Raw genomic sequence first — 23,808 nt, forward strand, 5'->3', positions numbered from 1 at the left:
CTTAAACACTCACGCAGCCTTCCAACGCTATGTAAGTGTGTGTGAGAGCGACATAGCACTCTTTGGCATGCCACAAGGGCACACAAGGCCTCCCGTCCACACACGCACACATACATTCAGCAAATACAAGTATACAGCACACACTTGAGCGCTGCTCCGCACTCACATACACCCACACACATACACACACACGATTCTTATGCATTCATAATAATTCAAAAAATAGCGCGCAAGAAGCAGAAGCAGCGGTGGAGTAGGTGGAGAAGAGGGCAGTGGCTGTAAGCAGTGCTGCAACACAACTAGGAAAGGACAAAAACAAAAACGTAAGCCACGTTAAGCCTTTTGTACACAAGTCAGCTCAAATCTGAACTTGTTCAACGCCCATTTCTCGAAATATCATTTCATTATTATTCACTTTGCCGGCATGAGAGCGAAAAAACACTCAGCTGCTTAAGTACTCGAGGCCCGAGCGTGTGTGCGGCTGACTACACGCATTTCGTAGTGATTTTGTGATGTTGTGTTTGTTCGCAAGCAGAAATCTGCATATAAATGTGAGTGGATCCGCACATGCGGGTGTGTGTTTGCGATTTCGGAATTTAATTTTGAGTGCATGTGCCTTGAATCGGCTTACTGGATTTGTTTTTGCGATCCTTATTTGAAATTTTTGACTTTCGCAGCGGTGCTTGCCACAAATGTAAGAAACTTGCATTTCTGGAAGCGCATGCCAATCCAATTTGGAGGACGCAACTTGTCAAGTTTGCAATGAGGAAGGTGAGGTCCCGCTTTCGCCTGAATCATCTCGACTGCCATACTTTGTACAAATCCGGCGAATTGGCTGGAATTGAAATTAGCTGACTTAACAAATCTATTGCAGGTTCAGACAAGCCTTTCTAGCAGTTAAAATGGGATTATTCGTGGCTTCATGTTAAATCAGGGTATTCACCCAACCTTAGCTAACCTAAACCCAGTATCCCAACTGAAGTTCATAAATTGAGGTAAACTATCCTACATATGTAGACGGCGCCCCATGGTACACAGAACAAAACCTGGATTTGTGGCACTGTAGCGACGAAGACATGTTGTAGCTAGGCTGCAATACAGCCCACAAGATTAACTTTAACTCGATGCCTATTTTTATTAGACTTGGAACTAAGACTTGTGGTCCCACTAAGCTCCTTAACGACATATTTGAATATTGCTTCCAATACCAACAAAATGAACAAATAATATTAAACTTGACTTCCCTCCTTTATCCCGGTTCACCTCATCGACTCAGCCAATGCATTGACGTGCGCATTTGTTTGAGCTTAAAAGGGGTAATGCACGTCGACATACCTCGAATGCGCACCGAACACGCTAAAAACAACAATAATAAAATCCCATAACAAGCTGAGCTTCGTGGCGCAGCGCGACGTTGCATGATTCATCGCTGGGGCTTGAGCAAAGGGCAACCGCCACAGCAACAATGGCAGCGACTGAGTCAACAAAAACAAGAATGGCAACAAAACGTTAAAACGAAGGAACGAGAAACACGCCGCAAATGCACGCGAGCATTTTTAAAGTAACTGATAAATGTGGCACGTAAGTGGGCACTCACATGTAAACAGACACACACTCGAAAGCAAGGTGAGTAGCTTGGAGGCTGCTTTTGGAGCAAAGCTCTACTTTACGCTCACATATGCGTAAGTGTGGGTGTGTGTGTGCGGCTGAGATATGCGCGTGCACTTATGTCATTTCGAGTGCCACGATCACGTGCGCCTGTGTGTGTGCGCTTAAAACGGCAGCTTAGCCGCCGCCACAAAGCAGCCAACCACTTGGTTCGACCCAGCTGCAGCGTGTGACTGCACACACACACGCGCTTCCGTAAATGCATTGGAAAAGTTGTTTATGCGCTGCAGCACGCCACGTTGCATGCCACAGTCAACATATTTGCGCATTTAAAGGCAGCGGCAAAAAGTTTCGCAAAAATCGCAAGTTTTTCAATGTGGCAGCTGTGCGCGGCGCTCAGTTTCATTGCGCCAGCAGCCGGCCCGCCCTCACCGCCGAGCGCTTAAGAACTTTCAGCCGTTTTAAATCACCTGAGAAAGTTGCATGCTGCAAGTTATAAAAAGCTTTGCATTTCTTCCACTGCTACTCGCTCGCGTGAAGTGTGGTAAATCCAAGAAACTTGGCGCAGCTAACTTTTTTCGAACAGATTAAATTGAATTTACTACTTACAGTTGCGGGGCAATTTCATGTGTACATATGTTTGTTAATAAACAGTTTTCACTTCCTCTAGCACCTGCACGCCCCTCCTTTTCGCTTTCTCTTTCTCTTTGTAACTGCAAGCGCCTCCAGCTGCCGCTGAAAGTCTCAGCTTTATTGATTGTTTGACAGACAAAAGAAGGCATTATTTGTTGTAGTTGATTTTCCACAGCATTGACATCATAAGAAATTGTTGTTTTCGAAAGTTACCATTGGCAGAATGTGGCTAAAGCGCTATTTGTACGAAAACTCATCCAATATTTATACAAAAGTCACAGAATTCCGCGAAGACATGACTGAAAGTGGTAAAAGGGGCGGCTTGCAAGCTGAGTTGTGTTCGCATTAATGGATAGAAAGATATTGTCAGTGTTTGTTTTCCACACTAGGAATTTTCGAAGTAGAGAATTCGATGGAAAAGTCTTTTCGCATTCTGTCAATAGATGTCGTTGCAGTCGTATATCTCCAGTGCTACCAATCACAATGTGTCATACCGTATAGTGTTGGTGAGTTGAGATATTAAGCTTCTTACCAATCAAACCGTTTTGGACCGTTTAAAAAAAGCTGTCTACAAAAAGAAGCTCGATGTTTGAGTACCAATTGTCTGTGAAAAATTTAAATGGACCCAATTAACATCTGCAATTTTTTGCTGAAACGAAATGAAATCGAACCAATTCTGAAACGAATGGTAACAGGAGACGAAAAGTGGGAAAAATCATAGCCCAAGCGTGTTGAAGCTGAACAAATGGCCGCAAAGCCAGTATTGACACCTCGAAAGACTATGCTGAGTGTTTGGTGGGATTGGAAAGAAATCATCCAATATGGGCTGCTCCAGCCCGGTCAAACGATTGATTCTACATTTTACGGTCCACAAACGATGAGATTGAAGCAAGCAATCGAAAAAACGGCCAGAACTGATCAACAGAAAGGGCTTCGTCTTCCACCAGGACAATGCTAGACCACACACATCTTTGATGACTCGGCAAGAATTCGGAGAGCTTAGCTGGGAAGTTTTAATGCATTCACCATATAGCCCTGACCTTGCAATATCGGACTACCACTTGTTTCGGTCAATGCCGAACTCCCTTAATGGAGTAAAATAGGCTTCAAGAGAAGTCTGTAGAAATTACTTGTCGCAGTTTTTCGCCGAGCAACAAGAAAACATTTCCACTGATGTTTCTGGCGGAAAAATGGCAAAAAGTGGTCGACCAAAATGGTACATATTTACCTGTATTTGATTCATTAAAGCTCATTATAAATACAAAAAAAAATAAGTTAAAGTTTGACTAGAAACACGAAAATTCTTTTTCCAAGACACTGTAGTTTAAGAATATAAAATGGCGCCCTTAAAAATAAAATAATAAATGCTTGGCAAAGAGGTGCATATCGACATGAAATGAGTAAAAAATATTCGGTAATTATTTTTGAAAACCTCTAAGTTCAAACAAACCAAGGTAGGGGCGCCTCAGTTTTGTTCAATATTGTATGTATGTACATGTGCCTTGGAACTTTATTGCTTCTTCAATTAATTTTTTGTGCATTATTCCAACATGAAATTACCCAGAGCGCATCATTGCATTTAACTAGCAAATCGTGGCGTCCCTACTTAGGCAATTGCCGACGAGTTACAGTCACTTATCACGACATTTCCTCTTTTCAAAATAGCTGCGCCGCACACTGACACTTGGCATGCCAGTCATTGCAATCTTCACGCGTCGCGCCTCACCGCAATCGCATTTGTATGTAAGCGAGCAAGTGCGCACGGAAGCAGCAGCAGCAGCGCCTAACGCCAAAACTGATTTACATGCATTTGGCATTCGATTTAGCGGTATGCGCGACCGCTGGTGTCGCAATCGCTACATGGCGCGCAATTAAAATTCCAGCGCGGTCTTCTACACGAGCTGGACGAAGGCGCAAGCGCTGCGGTATACCCAAGAGTGACACAGCGCGCAGGCGGGCAGCAGTCGCATTACGCTAAACGCTACCGAAACGTTGTGTAAGTGAATCTCAGGCTCGCCTGTTTGTTTATTATTTATAACTACTTTTACAGAAACAAAACAAATTTAGGTTCAACGTAGTGTGTGTGTGTGTGTCTGCTCATACAAATTTTCCACGCCGCTTACTTATGAACTTATAAGCACGCAGCTTTGTTGCTACCTTCATTTTGTTGTTGCTGTCATGTTTTTGGTTCTGTACGCTTGCGCGTTGCGTGCTTTGAATGTTTAGCGATTCGTTTTGCTTTATCAATTTCAAATTCAACGACTGAAATTCGTTTTCATTTTCTTCTTCTCTATTTTATTCTTCATAAATATTTCCACTGAAATTGTGCAATTAATAATAAGCGAGGTGTGAGAGAGAATTCTAAGCGCAGGCATAGAGAATTGAACTACAAGCAGCGCGCAGTCGCGTGAGGTGAAGACCCCGTAGCGCTCATATACATGGTAAGCAGACAAATCAGTTGAATTCTTTGTTAGTTTGTGAGGCTCCGACGATGTGGCAAAAATTAACCGGTTTAAAGGACCATTACTTCATTAACCCGACTTCAGAAACTCACCAATGAAGGCAATGCAATTTTATATTCAGTTTTGAGAGATTTGCCGAGATTTTTTAATCTTAATCAGACTTAAGCTCGACCATATCTTCCTCTTTACAGCGTTAACAAGTTGCGTCCTCTAAAATCTTTGGCCTCACCGCATGAGTGCCAATGGGACAGCGTGCAGTTAGCACGCCTATCATGGCTGCGATATGAACTTTGTTAAGAGTTCCATGGACCTTTATGTACTACTCTGGGTCAGTAGGCTTTCGCAACCCCACAAGTGTTGCTTGTTGACAAAAGCTGGGACAAAGTTCATAGAATTGATCTGTAGGTGTGTGTGTGTCTTTCTTGCAAGCTCATCTGCTTTACAATTTCCGACGTTTTGAAGCCACTAGCATATTTAAGTACTTTTCTTATAAGCTCAAGGAGAATTATAAAAATTTTGACTTAACGTATGAAACTGTCTCTTATACACATCTAGATGTGTATAAGAGACAGGCTCATCTGCTTTACAATTTCCGACGTTTTGAAGCCACTAGCATATTTAAGTACTTTTCTTATAAGCTCAAGGAGAATTATAAAAATTTTGACTTAACGTATGAAATATGTAAATTAAGCGTTATCAGAGGGGAGGGTTCTTCAGTCAATTTTAATTTTAATTTTTTTATTTTTGTTTTCATTATTGATATTTTTCCAATTTCACAGTTATATTCTTCATGAATTGGCAGCGGTTTTTGAGCTGTTCACTTACCAATGCTTGAGTATACGCATTTTTCTAAGATTTTCGCCAACTAACTACAGCAAGGCTGCTAGTTGTTGTTGCCTGTGTATGAATTTTTGCTGCAGTCGAAAGTTTTTATTTTCATTTAAAAGTTCGCCACACATTTACGTGTTGATACTTTTTTATTAGAAAAATTACGCTTTTTGAACACGCAATTGGACAGAATTCCAAAAATAATTATTTCTCATTTATGTTTTTTTTAAATTATTATTTCTTTTATTTAAGGTTTAGACAAACTACACTTTAGTTACTTTTTAGTATTCTATTATTTTTAAGATAATTTTTTTTTAATATTTTTTTTTTTAATATTTAAAAAAAATTTTTTTTAATTATTATTAGTTTTAAACAGTTTTCTTTGTTTTCGTAGTTTAGAAATTTTAATTTGCTGTTCCGCATCACTGCGCATGCGCGCCACACGAAAGCGCTCAACAGACGCTTGCAGTTGAATTTAATTTATATTTTTGAAATCTTTAATTACACTTTGGTTCGAAAAATCACAATTTTCACACTCGTCAGCGCTTAGTGTGGCACCTGCAACTCTGTTACGGGCGCGCACCGTTCGGCAGGCGCGGCGTATTTGAACACTTTGGTTTCACTTTCGCTGCTTTTTATTATTATTGCATATTTTTCTGGCTGTCGTCACGCTGCATTGGCGTTTTGCAGTATTTTCTTAGTGTGTTTTCCAATTGTTTTCGGCGCGTTGAACGTTTTTGAGCGTAACGAACTGTTGTTCAAAATCTGTGGCATTACAAAAATGCGGCAAAAATGTGGTCGCCACAGTTGACGCCCCTAATTGGTGGTGGGCCATGCAACATGGCACCGGTTTGGCAACTCGAAATCGAAGTGAATTTTTGAAAACAACACTCGGCTAAAAAGCTGCGACTATTTTCGGACAAAATCGCCACAAAATGTTGCATTTGCTGTTAGTTGCGCAGTAGTCGCTTGCTTACAACTTGCTGATTAAACTTTTCTGTGCGCATTCCTTTGCGCCTGCGTCGTGGTGTCCAATTGAAGCTGACAACGCGCTTTTCACTTTTCCATTATCTGCAGTGATTTTCAAATCGGCGGCCGTTAAACCGAGCAGTCACAACGCAAAGACAACTGACTGGGCTGCGAATTGGATCCAAATCGTTGCTATTTTACGCCAAAAACTGAATTTTTACGCGTTTGCTCATTTGTGGCACTTACAGACTGTTGCATGCGAGTTATTTATAATTTGTATTTATTTTTTGTTCACTTTGATTCGCTTGTAATTACTATGCACCTTGTTGTTTTTGTAAAATGTTTCCGTCGCGTTTGCGCCGCCGCATCCGTTTGTGGCAAAGTCGCTTAAAGACTGACAACGCCATACCTGCTGCAATGGCAGCCGAGCTGAACAACGTCGTGAAACTCGAAGCGAAACAGCGAAGCGAGTCCAAAAGTGCCTCTAAGCAAATACGACGAAAACAACAACAACAAGGAACACGGCAACTAGCAAGCAAACAAATAGACGCTTCGAGCGCACAGGTACAATGAAATCAAATAAAGCGAAATACAATGAGCAAACAGCTCACACGCACCCACACACGTGCAAAGCAGCACAGCTCAACAATCAGCAGCACCGATGTACATATGTGAATACACACACACAAACTCAGTCACTCGTTCGCATCGAAAAATATAATGCTGCAATTGCAGCGGCGCGCTGCTACAACAACTGCACATACTCAGCAGCTCGCCAACTTGAGCCGGTCCCTGGTGCAGGTACATTCACACAGCTACAGCGGTGTAACCCAACGAACGCGCGCTCGTTAGGCTGTCCGTCCGCGCGACAACAATGGCGCTCATACACACTCAAGCCTACGAAGACGTCGACTGCGCCGCGTGCTGTGACGTCTTCTTGCCGCCGGCAGCTGCTCGCCTGCGCTTCCTCGCCAACAACATGCTCAGCGCACAGCAGAGCTGCGTTTGTTGCTTTTGTTTTTGTCGTCTTGTTCGTCAGCAAATTCCACGAAGTCTATCTCAAATGTTGCTTCTCAATTTACCTGCGACTGCTCGGAGGCTACACCGTAACAAATCCAAATCGAGTGAAGCGAACACGAAGATCTGGGAGAGACTGGGGAAACAGCGATCGCGCGGATGTTGAAATTTTAAGGTGTACACGCCGATAAAAGATTCGCAGCGGTACCAAAGGAGGAGTGAGAATAGTCAGGCAGAGGGCAGAGGTCGAGTTTGCCGATAATACTGGACTTTATCTCAAATAAGCGTGTAAGTTTCAGAAAAAGGGTAACAAAACTGAGCAGAACGTGCCTTCTGTTTTTCTCAGTGTATTGCAAGCACTTCGGCCTAACGTACAATTGAAAATAATAGTCATGTGCGAAATCAGAAATAAATTGCCACAAACAAAATATAAGAATGAGACTAAGCCAAATACAACCGAAAAAGTCACAAAACGCAAAGTTCAGCAGCAACAACAAATTATGCCCGCCAGCCAAAGAAAAACAAAACAAAAGGCTAAGAGATGAGCTAAAAATGTAAACACAAAATAAAACCCAAAACAACACAACTAATATCCGTCCCAGCCTTCGCCCTGCCACAGCAGACAAGCGCTACAAAGTCATTCGAGCGCGTTCGCCCTTCATGCAACTTTAGCCAGGCTGCCAACTTACGCCGCGCCCGCTGGCCACACATGCTGCGAGTTGTAACGCTGGCAACTGCAACCGGCCATTGGTGAACTTTGAAAACACGTCAGCTAATTTCGTACGTAAATAAGAGTGGAGTCTCACACGTCCATGTCCGTGTGTGTGTGTGTGTGTGGAAAGAGTGCCTCTCTGTTGCATGCGGCAACGACAAGGCTGCGGGGTTGGCTAGCTACACCTAGTGAACAGGAAAATAACAACAAGCCATGCATGGCAACAACAACAGCAATAAGAAACTCCATAGCCAACAATACAATCAGCGCACACAACAACAACAACAAGCCGAAACCGGTTATTGCCGCATGCATTCCTGTAGTCAATCATTCATTGCGTCCGTTCATCATCTGTCGTTCGTCCAGACTCAACGAAATAGCCAGTGAGCTCGGCCAGTCAGTCGGCGTCACAATCGTTGGGCCTCATATGCAACTCAAGTCGGGTAACTGGCCACTGCAGTGCTACATGCAACACAGTGCAACAGTTGTAAGTGCAGAGACCCACACACACTCCTGAATATTGCACAAGGGTTTGGTGAACGAGGCGGGCCAATTGATTTTTATTGTTGCAGTGCTACTGCTTAAACTTCTAATCGCTACCATTGTTGTTGGTGCAACTCGAATATAAACTCTTTCTAAACCGTGTCGGTATGCGGTACACGTATTGTGGCAAGTTGATTCGTAAGTGCAAGCGCTTCAGTAGTGGTATATTTGTACATAAATGTATGTTTGCCTTTGTTGTTGCTTTTGTGGTTTGTGACTTGCATGACCACAGTGCGCTGTGCTTGCCTTCGCTTGGAGGCATTCTCATGAAATACAGCGTATAATCACGTATGTCCACACATACATACTTATGTAAAGTGGAACCCTCAAAGTAATAATAAAAAAGCGAAAACTCAGCTTAAGAATAACAAAGAGAGGCTCAGACAAACAGGCCGTGTACTTCAGTCAGCTGCAACCGCAAAAACAAAACCAAAGTGTACACACACAAGCACGTTGCAATAATAATATTTTGTTTTCCGTAGACGATTGTGTGGTTGTTTTCTGGGAATTCAAACTCTTAGTATTTTTGAGGTGTCCAAAAAATTTTAAGTGTGTCCCAAAACAAGAATTTTTTTGTTTTTTTTTTTTGGTGAGCTTGCAGTCTTTGGGAGTATTATTTAAATTTTTGTTAATATTTTTTACGTGTCCCAAAAATTGTTGGTTTGTCCCAATATATGAATTTCTCAATTTATCCGGTCTATAATATTTTAAGAGTAATATTACATAAATTTCTGACATTTTCAATACTATACACTTCTATGGCAAGTGTCCCAAAAACTGTTGTTTTGTCCCAAGAAGGAAAATTTAAATTTGAACGAGCCTTTGGAGTTTTATTTCAACATTACTGAGTTTTCTGAGGTGTCCCAAAAATTGTCGGTTCGTCCCAATATACGAATAAGTCATATTATTAGGTCTATAATGCTTTAAGAGTAATATTACACACATTTCCCATCTTTTCAAATTGTTTTGTCGAGTATCCCAAAATTTTCCTTTTGGTCTAAAACAATAAAAATATGTTTGTTTCTGAGCTAATATTCTTCTCAAGTATTAATTCTAATTTTCTCAGTACTTTGAGGGGGTCCGTTAATTTTTTGTTTGTCCCAATATAAGTATAAGTAGTTTTATTGGATTTACAATATTTGATACGTTTTTAAGGTGCCCCAAACATTTTTTCCTTAGCAATATTCGCTTGATATCCCAAAAGTTTTCAAAGTGTCCCAAAATTATTGCCAGACAATTTTCGCTTGAAAAAAGAACGTATCTCATACCATGAACATTGTTTTTATTTCGTTTTTTGTATATGTTTTAAGAATGCTCAGTGTCCCAAAAAAGTTATTTTCTTGTTTTCACAGCTGAAAGATTGATAAATTACAAGAATCGCCAACGCTTGTATTTAATTCGCTACTTTCATTGTCCCAAAAGTCTAACTTAACCAAGAGCAATTAGCCGAACTAGCAAAATTGAAGCTAACAGTCGACAGTCTGTTATGTCTTTTTGATGTGAAATATTTGCTCGACTTGTTGTTGCAATATCTAGGCAATTTACACATATATCACGCCTTAACGCTGCCAAGCAAGCCATGCAACAGGCGCGACACGAAGCATTGAACTCCTGAAGTGCGTGTTGGTGCGTCCGAGCAACATACGCTTTTGCCGTTGTTGTTGGCGCTGTTGACTAGCCGACACGCATGTCCTTGTTCAGCAGCTAATATGGCAGCGTAAAACATTTGCGGCAACAGCTTGTGCAACAATGTGCAAATGCTGATTTTGGGCGCGCTGTTGTTGTTGTCATGTGGCACCACTGTTTATAGCACGGTTCTGGTATTATTTGCGTCGCGTTGTTTCGTTGCTTTTCACGCTTTCAGCTAACTGCTGGCGCGTTGTGATTTGATAGCTTACGCGTTGACGCCAAGCTCTTGCCAATAAATGAATACGTGATGCGCGCTTTGTTGTTGTTACTGATGTTTATTTATTTTTACTGTTGCTGTCGCCTTGCTTCAGGGTTTGGTTGCTGTTGTTTTGCTGAAAAGTTTGCTGCGGCAACAGATTTTCAATTAAAATGCAAACTGTTTTACGTTCCTCATGACAGCTTTGTGCGCTTAGCGTCTAGCAGCAATCCACAGCTTTACAAAAACAGTGACATCATAAACGTAGGCATTTGGCACTCACAGAGAAGTGAATTTAGTGCAAGTGTGCAAGAAGAAATCGCCTTTAAAGAAGGTACAATAGCATGAAAGAGGTGAAACTCTCCCAAACGAAACCCCCTTTAAATAAAGTGAGCGCTTCTGCGTACGCATAAGTACCCACTACACTCACATACACTCATACAGGCGCGCATATCGCAAATGCTCGCCGGCGTCTCAGGATGCGCGGAATTTCTTTTTCGAGCGCAGCACACTAACTGTCAAAGTGACAGTTGCATTGACAGCGCCGTGCGGCATGTGAACATTTGCGCCAGCACAACAACAACAAAATAAAACAACGCAACCAAACAGTTGCAACGCAGCGCCGTGTGGTAGCACAAAACGAAAATACGCAAAACATGCGAAAAGCAAAACAACTGTTGCAACTGCAGCAACAACAACAAAAAACGAACATCAAGTGGCTGCAACAAATCCCGTTTGTTTGTTGCTGCTTTTGCCTGCAACATAGTAGTTGTGCGCGCGCGAAGGCATCAAATTTGTTGACGCTCCCGTGAGAGCGTTGCTTGTGGCACGTCGCCGCTGCTGCTGTTGCCACTGTTGTTGTTATTATTTTTGTCATTTTTTACTGCGCACATAGTTATCGCCATATGTCAGCATTTGTGGCAGTTTTGTTTATTACCATTTTCGTGCATTATTTTGCTGTCACAATTATTGTTGTTGTTGCTGCTGCTGGTGGTGGCATGTACGCACCATTGTTGCCAACTTTTGCCACTCTTTGCTACCGGCCACCGACTGTTTGCAATGCAAGTGGCGCACGCAGAAGACGAAGCGGTGAAAGACGCAACAACAACAAAACCCGTTGCAATGACTGCCACTACGCGCCATCAACTCGAGTTTATTGGACTTTGGGTGCGGATACGCACACACGCGTACATACATGTTGTATGTTTATTGATTTCTTATGCGGTCATCGTTGGTCAGCGCTGGCTGTTGCTCGGCGTGGCTGACTTGTTGCCGCTGATTGCACAGGCCAAACGCATGCGCCATAGCAGCCAAGTTGGCAGCTAATCAAGCACGATTACACACATTCTTACATAAATACCGACTTTGTGGTGAGCAAATATTGTTTTTTCCTGGCAGCAGCGGTAATTTTCACAAAAATAATGAGCAAACGTTAACGCCGAGGAATGTTTGCAAATTGCATAAATATTGGACTCGCAATGCGAGATAAGTGTATGTGTTGGTTTGGGACGGCTAGAGCAGCGCCATCTAAAGTTTAAATGGTAACGCAGGTTTCGCTGCGGTATTTGGCTTCAAGCTATATTCAAGCATAGCTCCCGATCTTCAACTGACTATGTGTGCCTCTTATACAAAGATAGAGAGACAAGTTGCCTTCGACAAGGGCTGGTAAAAAGCTGCCTAAAAGAACTTCCGGGACAGAGAGCATGAATAGCCGAAAACAAGACAGAGCCGAAACAAGATCATCAAGTCGCTAGCCGATAGCAGCGTGGCGCCTTAATATAGTCGCCTGGATGCAGTGGGAAAAGTCACAGACCTGCCAAGAGACCTGCTTACTCATTGTAAATGCGCATAACAGATATATCTTCAAGTAATTTTTTACTTAACTGTTTTCGCAGAAACCATCCCTGCAGTCACCTGACTAAAGCTGGAGCTGAAACTGCTGGATTAGAAACGGCGCATTAGAACACTAAACCGTGTTAGTTTCGGATGCGACCAAAGGCACTGAACGTCATTCTCAGTGGGCTAATAACACATTCATAGACTATCTCGCAATGGCTGCCGTTCTGAGACACCTATTGCAGAACAAGAGCACAATCTCCTTCTGGGTATTGTAGCAGGTTATCTTGTATGGACCCTGTCATAGAAAATGTATGTCTTTCATGCAATGGGATAAGTGAGATACTAATTACCTCTTACCAATGAAACCAACTCACTTATATCCTCTTTTTTTATAAAACGAACCGTCGAAACAGTAGGCTCGAGTAGGCTTGCTCGCTTGAAGAAACCGTCTTTTAAAATAGCACAAAGATAATCCGAGACAAGACTTTAAGGTTTTTATATACCTTACGAATCTGTCTCTTTCTCTTATACTTCGTACGATCGAATTTGATTTCCCTATATTCGGACATGGTAGATTGCATATAGTTTTCCCAATAAATTGTAAGTATATGTAGTTGTACTATAGTTAAGTATAGTAAAGTCAATCGGCTCAAGGATCGAAAAACCGTCTACTTATTTAGTTAAGTAACCTTCTCTATCTGACCTGTCAGTTAGTTTTTTCATTGAAGGCGGTTCGAGAAGATTTGAGGCACGTTTTTCGTCGCTTTACAATTTAGCATAGAAATATTTATAAATCAACGAGTACCTAAAGGCAAAAATTACAAATGCAATTGCAAAGTAAATTATTATTTTCTGAAGCTGAACCTGCTAATTGAGTGCGGCATAAATATGAAAGCCAATCGGATGAAGTCGTCACTAGCCAGTGAAGCGAAACGATGCACATACGATCGACGAAGGTACTCAGGCGCGAATGAAGAAAGTCCCATTATGTAGAAATACAGGCAGAAGAAGCCAAAAATTATTTATTTACCCGTCACAGAGTCCAGATTAACCACACCTGATAAGTGAGAAAGAAAATGATCCGATCCAATTACACACAGCGCGTAACGGACAACCAAGAGCCAAGCGAACCCGAAAGTTGGTGTGACGCGCTGTCTGCCAACAGGCTGGCTGGCGAATTGCAAGGTTGAAAAACAGGTTGTTGTTGGCGGCTACCCAGAAATCAGAAAATCAGAGTGAAGGATGAATATGATACTTGGAAAAGGTGCACCCCGCGCGCATATATATATACAAGGAATTGGTGTTTTCGAAGAGTGCGCACAGATTGATGGTTTATTGATGGAGAAATCTGATAGTTTAATGAAAGAAAGAAAGCGTTGAAGTACACAGAAAGGAGAGAGTGAGAGAGCGTGAAATTAAAAGAGTTTTAACACTGCTGAAAATAAAAAAGGATAAATTCAGGCGTGAAATATTGATTGGAAGCAATGGCGAACAAATAAAACATAATCTAATCAGTTGAGAATTCAAGTGTTCGAAAACGGAATATGAAAATCAACGCAGTGAACTAACAAAATATACAAAGTCGGAAAACAGAGAAGGAAAGCTCTCGGTTTTTGTTAAGAACTCGAAAGGAAAAGCTTGAAAGGTTCCACCGGAGCGAAATGCTGGAAAAGGAGAGCTTAAAAGCGTGTGCTGCAGCAGAAAGTTGGAAAGGGAGAGCTTGAAAACAAGTACCGAAGCAGAAAGTTCAATAAGGAGAGCCAGCCCAAAAATGGGTATCGATCGCTGATCTGGGCTCTCATTACGGCAGAAGTGATTACAATGCTATCTCACTCAGCCGACTCACGGTTGAAAAAGTTTAAAAGGTTTGGCATACGAATTTCTTTTTTCAGGTATAGCAAGCACATCTTCAAACAATTATCTCTCAATAATTGCAATAAATAAAAATAAAAATTATATAAATCGCCATAAACAGCGATAAGCAACTCTTAATAGCACTATTTTACACCCACACACACACATAAAATATATTTTTACTTCGGCAGTTAATCGCTGAGACCGCCTTCACTTGGCCCCTCACCGCGAAACTTAACGAACTCGCTCAGCCGATCACTTGCCACTCAAAACGCGTTCAATCCACATAAATTCAATGACTTTTGCGCTAACGGTGAAATTTATTGCAAATACTCGAATTACCCATAAAGTGGAAATAACAAAAAGTAAGAAAAACAAGTGCAAAAACAAACAGACTTCCTCATTCATTTTAATGCAACAATAAAAGTAAGTGCAACAACAACAAGTTGTAACAGAAAAGCAGCAAAAGTGTTTGAGTGTAATTGCATGGGAAAAATATAAATATTAATAAGCAACAACAACGACAAAAACAAACACATTGCGCAGCAGCAGAGCGCAAAACAATAAATGCGCGCGAGATAAAACTGTGGCACAAAAGCGTGGCGCGTCAATAACCGTAATAATAATAGCAACGGCGACGCGCATCTATTAAAAAACAACAACAACAATAACGCATAAACGCAGTAACTTTAATTACTCACAAAACTGCAGGCACAGCAGCCGCCCCCATTGCCAAAGCTGCGGCGCATTCTTGCATTATAAAGAATTTATTGTCACACAGTTGCAGATGCGCTCCACGCATAATCTGGCAACGCCGGCAGGCAATAATCATAAAAAAGCAGTAAATATGAGCGAACTGCAAGCGGAAATGGCAGCGCAACGGACGGTGCGGCCGGCAAAGGGTGGAGTGAAGTGAAGGCAATGGAAGAGGGAGGGAGTGGGCGGGCGGTGGGAGAGCAGTGCGTGCCGTCAACAATTAAAAAGCATATAAATAACAAAAACAATAACAAAAGCTTACGCAAAAGGATGAAGCAAACGAAAACACAATGCAGGCAAAGCGAAAGCGAAAGCAACAACAAAGACAAAAGCAATGAAATTTGAATAAAAAAGCGACAAAATTGATTGAAAAGAGGAGGGGCAGGACTGTAGGTGAGGTGCGTGTGCGTACGCCACTTCATTTAGGCTGATGTTTATATGTGTGTGTGCATACACGCGAACATACACACATACATATAAATGCACAAATGTACGTAAATATATGTATATGATTTTGGGCGGCATTCTACGTTACAACTTCCGTTTGCAGGAGGCGCTTCGACTTTATTTAATGTGTAAATAATTTTAATAGTAAAAACAACAACAGCAACAATGCCTCACTGAGCCACAGCAATGACAAAAGCAATAAAACATCACTTGCAGACACTCAGTCGCACACTTACACCCAACCATATACATCTACATATATATAGTACATACACAAATACACACACACATTCGCGCGTAAACATGCAAATAAATTATAAATTGTTAAGTGGCCGAAGGGATGTGAAGGAAGGAGCGGGCGGCATATCTGCAAAAACTGTGTATGCGATTGCAGATACCGCTATGGAGCTGCGCGAGGTGTTGGGGATGTGCGCGGCATGAAATATCGATTGGCCAAGAGCAATGAAGTAGAGTGGAGTGAAATCAAATGAATTGAAATGGAATGGAATACTCAAATACGCATAAATAACAGCCGACAGCAGGCGACCGCATCAATGCGGGACAACAACAAGTGCAAAGGAACTCAGTAAGGACGTCGCTGACTTCGAATGTGATGTGGCGCAAGTAGCCCTTGTTATTATGAGAGGCATAAATAATTAGTCTGCAGGTAGTATATGATGCCTCAGACAGAAACATCCATTTAAGATATTTCAAGATATATTTTAGAAATATTTTTTCTAATAATAAATTATGTATATATTTTATATCTGCCAGATCTTGAACTCCCTTTATACCACGGAAAGCAATTAGCTAAGCTAATTAGTCACAGATTTGTCAAAAATCATGGAGGCAACCAACAAGGTTTATAGAAACCTCTTTATTGACGCTTCAGCTCTCACGAAAAGACATGTTTTTAAAATAAAGTCCTGTTATTTTCATTCAAATGCTTTGTTAAAAATCGAGGCTACTAGGAGGAGCAGAGATAATGTATAGATTTAATACTAAGCAGTTACTTTTTATAAATCTTGCTTAACTGCAGATCCCTTGAGATAAATAGGCTTTCTGTTTTAAATAAGCTTAACTTCTGAACGATTGTAGCTCGTTAGAACTGAAAACTAGGTTATGTAAGTTAAATATGAGGCCTCGAGTAATCCCACAGAGACCACTAGCGTCGCTTGTCGGTTGTGTTGGCCATAACTCCTAGGTATGGGAATAAAAACTTCGTCGGATACCGACAAACCGCCTGCTAATTCCATGCACCAAATACTAAAAATTTCGAAGTTATATTGAAGAATCCTACTAATTTACCCTTAATAAATTGAATAACAGTATATACAAATATTCATTAAAGTGTGTTTCAGACCAATATTTGTTCTTTGAACCCGCAAACGAGCACCAGTTCAATTGCGCGGCAAGAAATTGTTTGAAGTGCCACTTGCGCCACAAAGAAATTTGTGTGGTAGCTATGTAACTACAATCACCTTCTATACACACATTAAAAAAGACGAAAAAAGGCTGCACTATAGTTTTTGGAGGCTCAAAGCAGCCTACTTCCAGGTTTAGGTGCATATAGTATAAGCAAATATGAGCCATATGTGGCACTATGTTGGTGCTTAGTTCTTTTGCAAGTGTCCTGTGACAAACGCGAAAATTTTCTGGTTTTGAAATGTGCAAAAATATGTCTCTGACATACCATATATGAACATATACATATGTACATATAAAGTCGGTATGTGTAGAAAACATATGTTTGAGGAAAACAAATGTACATAGATTTGTGGCAAATGGCCAAAAGCCTGAGATTTATTTGCGTTTCTCATATTTACTGGAGCAAGAATTGAATTCTCAATACTGTAGTAGCAAGAAATTTTAAACTAATTTAATTGATTACAAAAAGAAACCCAAATAATGGCGAAACATCTTTGTTTTTATAGAAAATATTGGGTGGTCGTAAAAGTCTTTTCGTGTTGTGTCAGTAATGTCGTTGCAGCCGTATATCTCCAGTGCTACCAAACACACTTTGTCATACCATATAATGTTGGAAAGGTGAGATTTTAAGCTTCATTTGACCAAAAAATATAATTCGGGGAAGTTGACAAGCAAGTTACAGCTGTTCAAAAATGAGTGATAATAATTTATCTTTATATTTTGAAATTTTTGTATAAAAAAGGGAAGAATGCCACGCAAGCCACCAATGAACATTGTGCAATTTACGGAGACGATGCTGTATCCGCCCGTTCGCTCACTTCCGTTCTGGGAATTTCAAAGTGAAAGATGCAGCTCGCTCTGGTCGACTTATCGTTGAAGAAGCCGGTCTAATTATGGAAAAGATTGACAAGGACCGTCACATAAGCAGCCAAAGAACTTAACATTCATCAGCAAACGGTTTTGAGCCATTTAAAATGGGCTGGTTAAAACAGAAACTCGATGTTTGGATACCACATGAGTTGTCGTCCTTGGAAAATTTGATAGACCGAATTAACATTTGCGATTCTTTGCTGAAACGAAGTGAAATCGAACCATTTCTGAAGCAAAAAGTAAATGGAGAAGAAAAGTAGATCAAGTACGACAATAATGTGCGAAAACGATCATGGTCCAAGCATGGTGAAGCTCAACAAATGGTCGCAAAGACAGCATTGAAAACTCGAAGGGTTATGCGGAGTGTTTGGTGGGATTGGAAAGGAATCATCCGCTATGAGCCAGCCTGATCGAACGATTGATTCTACATTTTACTGTCAACAACTGATGCGATTGAAACAAGCAATCGAAAAAAACAGCCAGAACTGATCAAGAGAAAAGGCTCAGAAGAGCGCTAGACCACACACATCTTTGCTGACTAGACAAAAACTGGGAGAGCTTGGCAACTGCAGAGCACCCCAGCAGCCATCTAACAGAGTAAAAATGTCAAAAAAGTGCCCAATTAATTTTCAATGAAAATGAAGCTTTTAAAATTTAAAGTAGTAAGTAAGTAATTTAAATAAGTAAAATTTTTTCTGTTTTTGGATTTTTGTATATAAGAAAATAATCAATCTAAAAATCGCTTTCGATCTGCAACCAAAAACGCAGCGCCTAAAGGTATGCAATAATTATTTTCTGACTGTCAACGCAACGCAATTAATAATGAAAGTACACTGACGAAAATGGGGGAAGAAAATAAATTTAGAAAATTGTAACAAGAATTTATTATCGAGATTTTTTTGCCGGCTGTTTGGGTATATCCTTAAAGTATTGTCTTTTAAAGCTAGCTTCCATGGCTATGAGCCAAATAAGTTCATGAATTTAAATTTTACATAAACATTTTCTTAAACCTTTTTACAATTTTTTGTTTACAGTAATTTTTTGTCGTGCTTAAAAAATTAACGCCGGCTATGTCAAAAAATGAATAATTAACATATAAGCACCGATCGCTAACCAAACGCCGCCGGCGCGCATTTATTTCAGCTTAATTAAGCGTGGAAGCATGAAAAACGCTCAAAACACATAAAACCAATGACGCGAAAAGTTAAATAATAAAATGCAATTTACAGCCCGAAAACAAAGGTAATCGATTGCCGACAAGTAAACACATGTTCTATTAATTTGTTATTGTTGTTAAAGTTTTTTTTCAATTTTTTTCAGCACTTTTCGAGCACTGATTTACTGTAACGACGTCATACGCTAATTTAAAAAGGCAAAAAGCAAATTTTGCTAATAGCTTAGTCATGTGAGGCTAATAATAAGCCGGAAGCTGTAAATATCATGGCAGAACAGATGCCTCTATAGACCGAGAACAGCCGATTTGCCACGGATAGCAGCAATGCCAGGCAAAAAATATTTATGTTTGCTTAATTTGTTTTTGTTTTTCTTCCCCTTCCGACCGTGTATGTTATAATTTTTGACGCAGCGCATGTGTGTGACAGATTTTTTCTTTTTTTTCCCACAATTCACAGATTACATATACACATATACATTTTAATCGGTTTAAGAATCGTCTAGAATCGTCTTAGCACTCACGACAGCTAAGGGTTAATGCGGTCAAAAGCATATGTTTGAGGCCACATGGACCAACTCAAACAGTATCACCAATTATGCGAAAATATTTTTGGAGAAGAAAGTTAAGCAAATTCAATTGTTTTGAAGCTTTGAGTTTTTTTTAGCTTTGGCAAATAAAGCAGCAGCAGAATATCAAAATATGAAAATTGAAAGGGTGAGGAAAAGTTAAAAGCTGTTACAACTCATAATCACTATATAAAACAATAGTTTCTTTTGGCATTAAAGAAAAAATGGCTTAAGAAAACAAAATTGTCATGGCTACATTCCCTAGATTACCAACCGAAACTCATTCAACACACTGATACTTTTTCCCAGTTGTTTGAGGTGGAGTAAACTAGTTCAGAATGATCATTTTTGGGACGGAGCTTATACTGCAAGCGACTTCTATATTTTTAAGTTTAACAAGAAATCTGCGAAATTTTACCAAAACTCTGGGAATCCGATTTTTTGGCTCTGAAACAGTAGTTTCGATATTGTTGAACTTCCCAGAAAAGCCCTTAGGTAAGATTAGACTGATCCAAAGATCACAATTGGACTGATCCTGTAAATCGAACTTATAAATCAGCCATGTTTTTAAGCTTTGGTCTAACAAATCCCGAACAATCAAGAAGAAACTACTCGTCTTCTTCCATACAGCTTCTGCAGCTGGCGTCGGGTAAGACGCCGTTAGGGAATGGGCTATTAAATCCCCTACAGATAGGGGAAGAGCTCACTAGTTTTCTGAGGATCTTGTTACAGTAACGAAGTAGATAAATATAGGATTTCTTGGTTCATAAGTAGAGCGAAAGTAGTCAAGAGCATGCTTCAAAACAAATTATATTTTCCTCTTAGTCAAATAGTGGCGCCGATGATAGATTTGTATTTAAAATTCAGAGAATTCCTTAAATTTAATTTTATATTTAATTTGTTTAAAAGCGATTTGGTACTCACCGTATTTCCTGCCTTAAACTTTGATCTCCTAATAAAAGTTCAGTTCTTCCTTTTGATATGCTACTATTGGGACTACTACTTCTTAACTGTTGTATTTGTTTATTATCGTATAAATTTGTTGTATTATTTAGCAAATCGTTGCTATTACTGCTGCCGCTGGCACTTTGTTTATTGATGTTGTTACTATTTGCCTCGTCGCCATCAAAGTGTCTGCCATCTTCGTTGAGTGCAGTTAGTAACTGCAAGAGAGAGAGAGAGATTTGTAATTTTTGTAAATTTGTAAACTTCAAGGCAAACTAAAAAGTTTCACAGAATCTAGAATAAGGTAAAGTAAAAATTATGAATAAATGCGTTAATTAAGTAAATTAAAAAGATAAAATTGTGAGGGCACAGTCCTCCTAACGAGAGAGGTGATTCAACAATTTTAAGTTTCTTTAGAAACGCAGCTATATTTTTACAAATTTTTAATAAGATATATACATAAATTTAGTAAAAAATTTTCTGAAAATGAAGCCAAAATTAAACATTTCTCATAATTAAACAACTTTAAATCAAAGTTCAAGCGCCAACTTCAATTATCATAAAAATCAAGTCCATTGCCACACTTAACTCAGCGCCGAATTCAAATTGACCCATTTTAACTTAATAATTCTGCACTTTTGCACTCCCCTCTTTCGCTGCAGCTTCAAGTTTCATAAGCCACTTGTGACAGTTATTTGTCGTCAAACATCACATGAACTTAACACCCTTCAAAGATGATTTCACATAATTCCATTCATGCCAATAAAAGCAAAGCTGTCAGGCGCAGCGCACAACCCTTCATAAACTCTGGCAAACCACCGATCTCCCTTCCAAGTGCACGCCACTCGCCACCCAGCACAGCTAATTAATCATGAAGTACTTGGCGCTGTGGCAAGGTGTGTGGGTGGCGGCGGCCGCTCTGTGGCATGCAGTGTTCTCTGCTACTTTTCACAACTTTTTGGCAGCTCAATCGATATGTCGATTACTTGCATGTCAGTGCTAATCGCATTACTATCGATTTATTTACTTTAATTAGAAATTCCAATACAGCAAAGGAATGCGCTGTGACAGTCATTAAAGCGTAATTGCTTGTTATAAGTGTTTAAAATTCTGTTGGGGGCATAGTGAATGGCTTTGTGTACATCTATAAAGCCAAGGTGATATCGTAATTGATTAATTGCACAGCACTGAAAGTACATAATACCGGCATATAAGTGAATTTGCATGAATTTTACATTCACACAGGTGCTAAAGGGGAATTTACGAACTTAATGCCAGTTAGTTATTTAATTGTAGACGGGAATTACTTGGTGTAATCAACGCGGTATAAAAAATAGTAGTAAGTTGCCAAAAAAAAACGCGTAAAACTTTTTTTGTTAATATCGCAAGTTGGTAAAAAAGAATAGGCAATACATGAAATTGTGGTGAAAATTACGAAAATATATGAAGATAAAGTTTTTCAATAATATCGTAATTCTTGATAATATCGTAAATTTTGAAATTATGGTTAAAATGACGAGAATATATAAAAACAAAGTTTTCAATAATATCGTAATTTTTTTAATATCGTTAATGTGAAAAATATAGTAAAAATCACGAAAATATCTCAAAACATGATTTTCAATATTACCGTAGTCTAACATTGTAAATGGATATTAATTAAAATTGCAGTGTTATAACGTAACAGTACTCAATAAAAAATATCATATATCATAAAACGGTCATAAAACCTATTTTTGCAAAAACAAAAATTAATAGTTCATCGCAAAAGAAATGAAAAAGTGCGCCGCAACAACTGCAAACTGTAACAAACGAAAACTCAATAACTCAAAAGCGGTGTAATGTAAACACAGCAACAACAACATAGCATGCAACAATATTTGGCACATCTTCGCCAACATGCGCCGTCTCCGCAACACTCACCTCTCGTCTCGGTGGTTGTATATTATTCGATATTAATAAATCACAATTACTACTAATATTACTGCCGTAGGGCCCGCTGCCCCCAGCCGCAGCCGCGCTCACGCCCGTGCCACCACCACCACCAGCTGTGGGCTGATTCACAATGACACCAGGCACCGCTTTATTATTGTTGTTGCTCAATGCAGCTGCTGTACCTAAAGTTGGTGCTGTTATGTTGTTGTTGTTATACAACTGTTGTTGCTGCTGGTCCGCTGCGGCCGCCGAGGCAAACGCCTGCTGCAGATGGCTGCTGGATATGGCTGTTGAGTACTCGGTTGTGGGGGTGGTGGAGCCAGCAGCTGCTGCTGCTGTGGCGGCGGTGGCAGCTGTTGTCGCTGTTGTGGCTGCAGTTGCTGTTGTTGATTTAGCAGTCGCTGCTGCCAGCGGGGCCTTCAGATGTCCCACAGCGGTCGCGGCCAGCGGTGAGGTGGAGGTTTGTGCATCGACAAGTATTGTGCTGGGGATCTGCAGTGGGGGAGGGATGTGCGGGTGCGATTTCGTTTGTCTCAGCTGTTGCTGCTGCAACTGTTGCAGTTGTTGGCGCTGCAAGTGGCTGGCTGCTGCCGCGGGCAGTACCACCGCCGATGTGGCTGGTGGCAATTGTGCGTGTTTGTTGTTGTATTTTATAAAGTTAATGCTACAGTAGTTGCCGGCAACGCCGATTAAATCGTCGTCGTCGTCCTCCTCCTCAGCGACGGCCAAATGTTGCAGGCTACTCGCAATGGTTGGCGTCTGCAGATTCTGCAGTTGAGCCAACTGTGCCACCTGTGCGGCCTGCTGCTGCGGGAACTGCAGCGTTAGTGGCGGTGGTGGTTGTTGCTGAGCTTTACCTGCGTTCGTTGGCTTCGCCGCCGTTGGCTGCTGCTGCTGGTAGACGTTGCTGCTGCCGCTGTGATTGGCTAGTTTCGTTGCTGCTGCTGCGGACGCCGCCGCTGCTGCTGAGGCACTCACAATTGCTGCAGACGTCTGATTGGCATTCCGATCGGCAGCGCCCGTAGAGCTCTGTGGCGCCGACGCATGCACAATAGCCGAGGTGGTGGTGATGCCCGTTGCTGTCGCCGAGGCGGTTGGTGCAATCGTCGACGAGGTAATGAGTCCGGCAGTTGCGGCGGTGGCGGTGGTGACGGTGGAGCTGCTGCACGTGATCTGGGTACTGGTGAACGAGGTGACGTATATGGGCGAGGCCTCGTTAAGGAAGCTCAGATCTTGTTTCTGTGTCGATTGCGTCCCGCCTTTGGTCTGTTGCAGCTGAAAGGAATCAAAAGAAGGAGAGTCAGTATAAAGGAGATGTTAAAATATGCCCACGGTTG

The 23,808-nt window shown here is 40.8% G+C and overlaps 1 protein-coding gene across 4 annotated transcripts in view; it reads right to left on the reverse strand.

Annotated features, from left to right (window-relative positions):
• The window catches only part of LOC108978394 (MAGUK p55 subfamily member 5), a 135,235-nt gene that overhangs the window by 48,568 nt on the left and 62,859 nt on the right, over positions 1-23,808 (reverse strand). For 2 of the 4 annotated variants that reach the window (XM_018948642.1, XM_018948643.1), the window contains exons 5-6: positions 22,460-23,746; positions 20,516-20,754 (exon numbers count right to left, since the gene is read on the reverse strand). In XM_018948642.1, coding sequence (XP_018804187.1) covers positions 20,516-20,754; positions 22,460-23,746 — 1,526 coding nt within the window. Of the gene's footprint in view, positions 1-5,528; positions 5,786-20,515; positions 20,755-22,459; positions 23,747-23,808 lie in introns of those variants that run through there. The other 2 variants (XM_018948644.1, XM_018948645.1) reach the window with 2 other exon arrangements.

This window comes from Bactrocera latifrons, unplaced genomic scaffold (assembly GCF_001853355.1).
Source record: "Bactrocera latifrons isolate USDA-ARS-PBARC rearing strain unplaced genomic scaffold, ASM185335v1 scaffold_121, whole genome shotgun sequence".
Classification (NCBI taxonomy): domain Eukaryota; kingdom Metazoa; phylum Arthropoda; class Insecta; order Diptera; family Tephritidae; genus Bactrocera; species Bactrocera latifrons.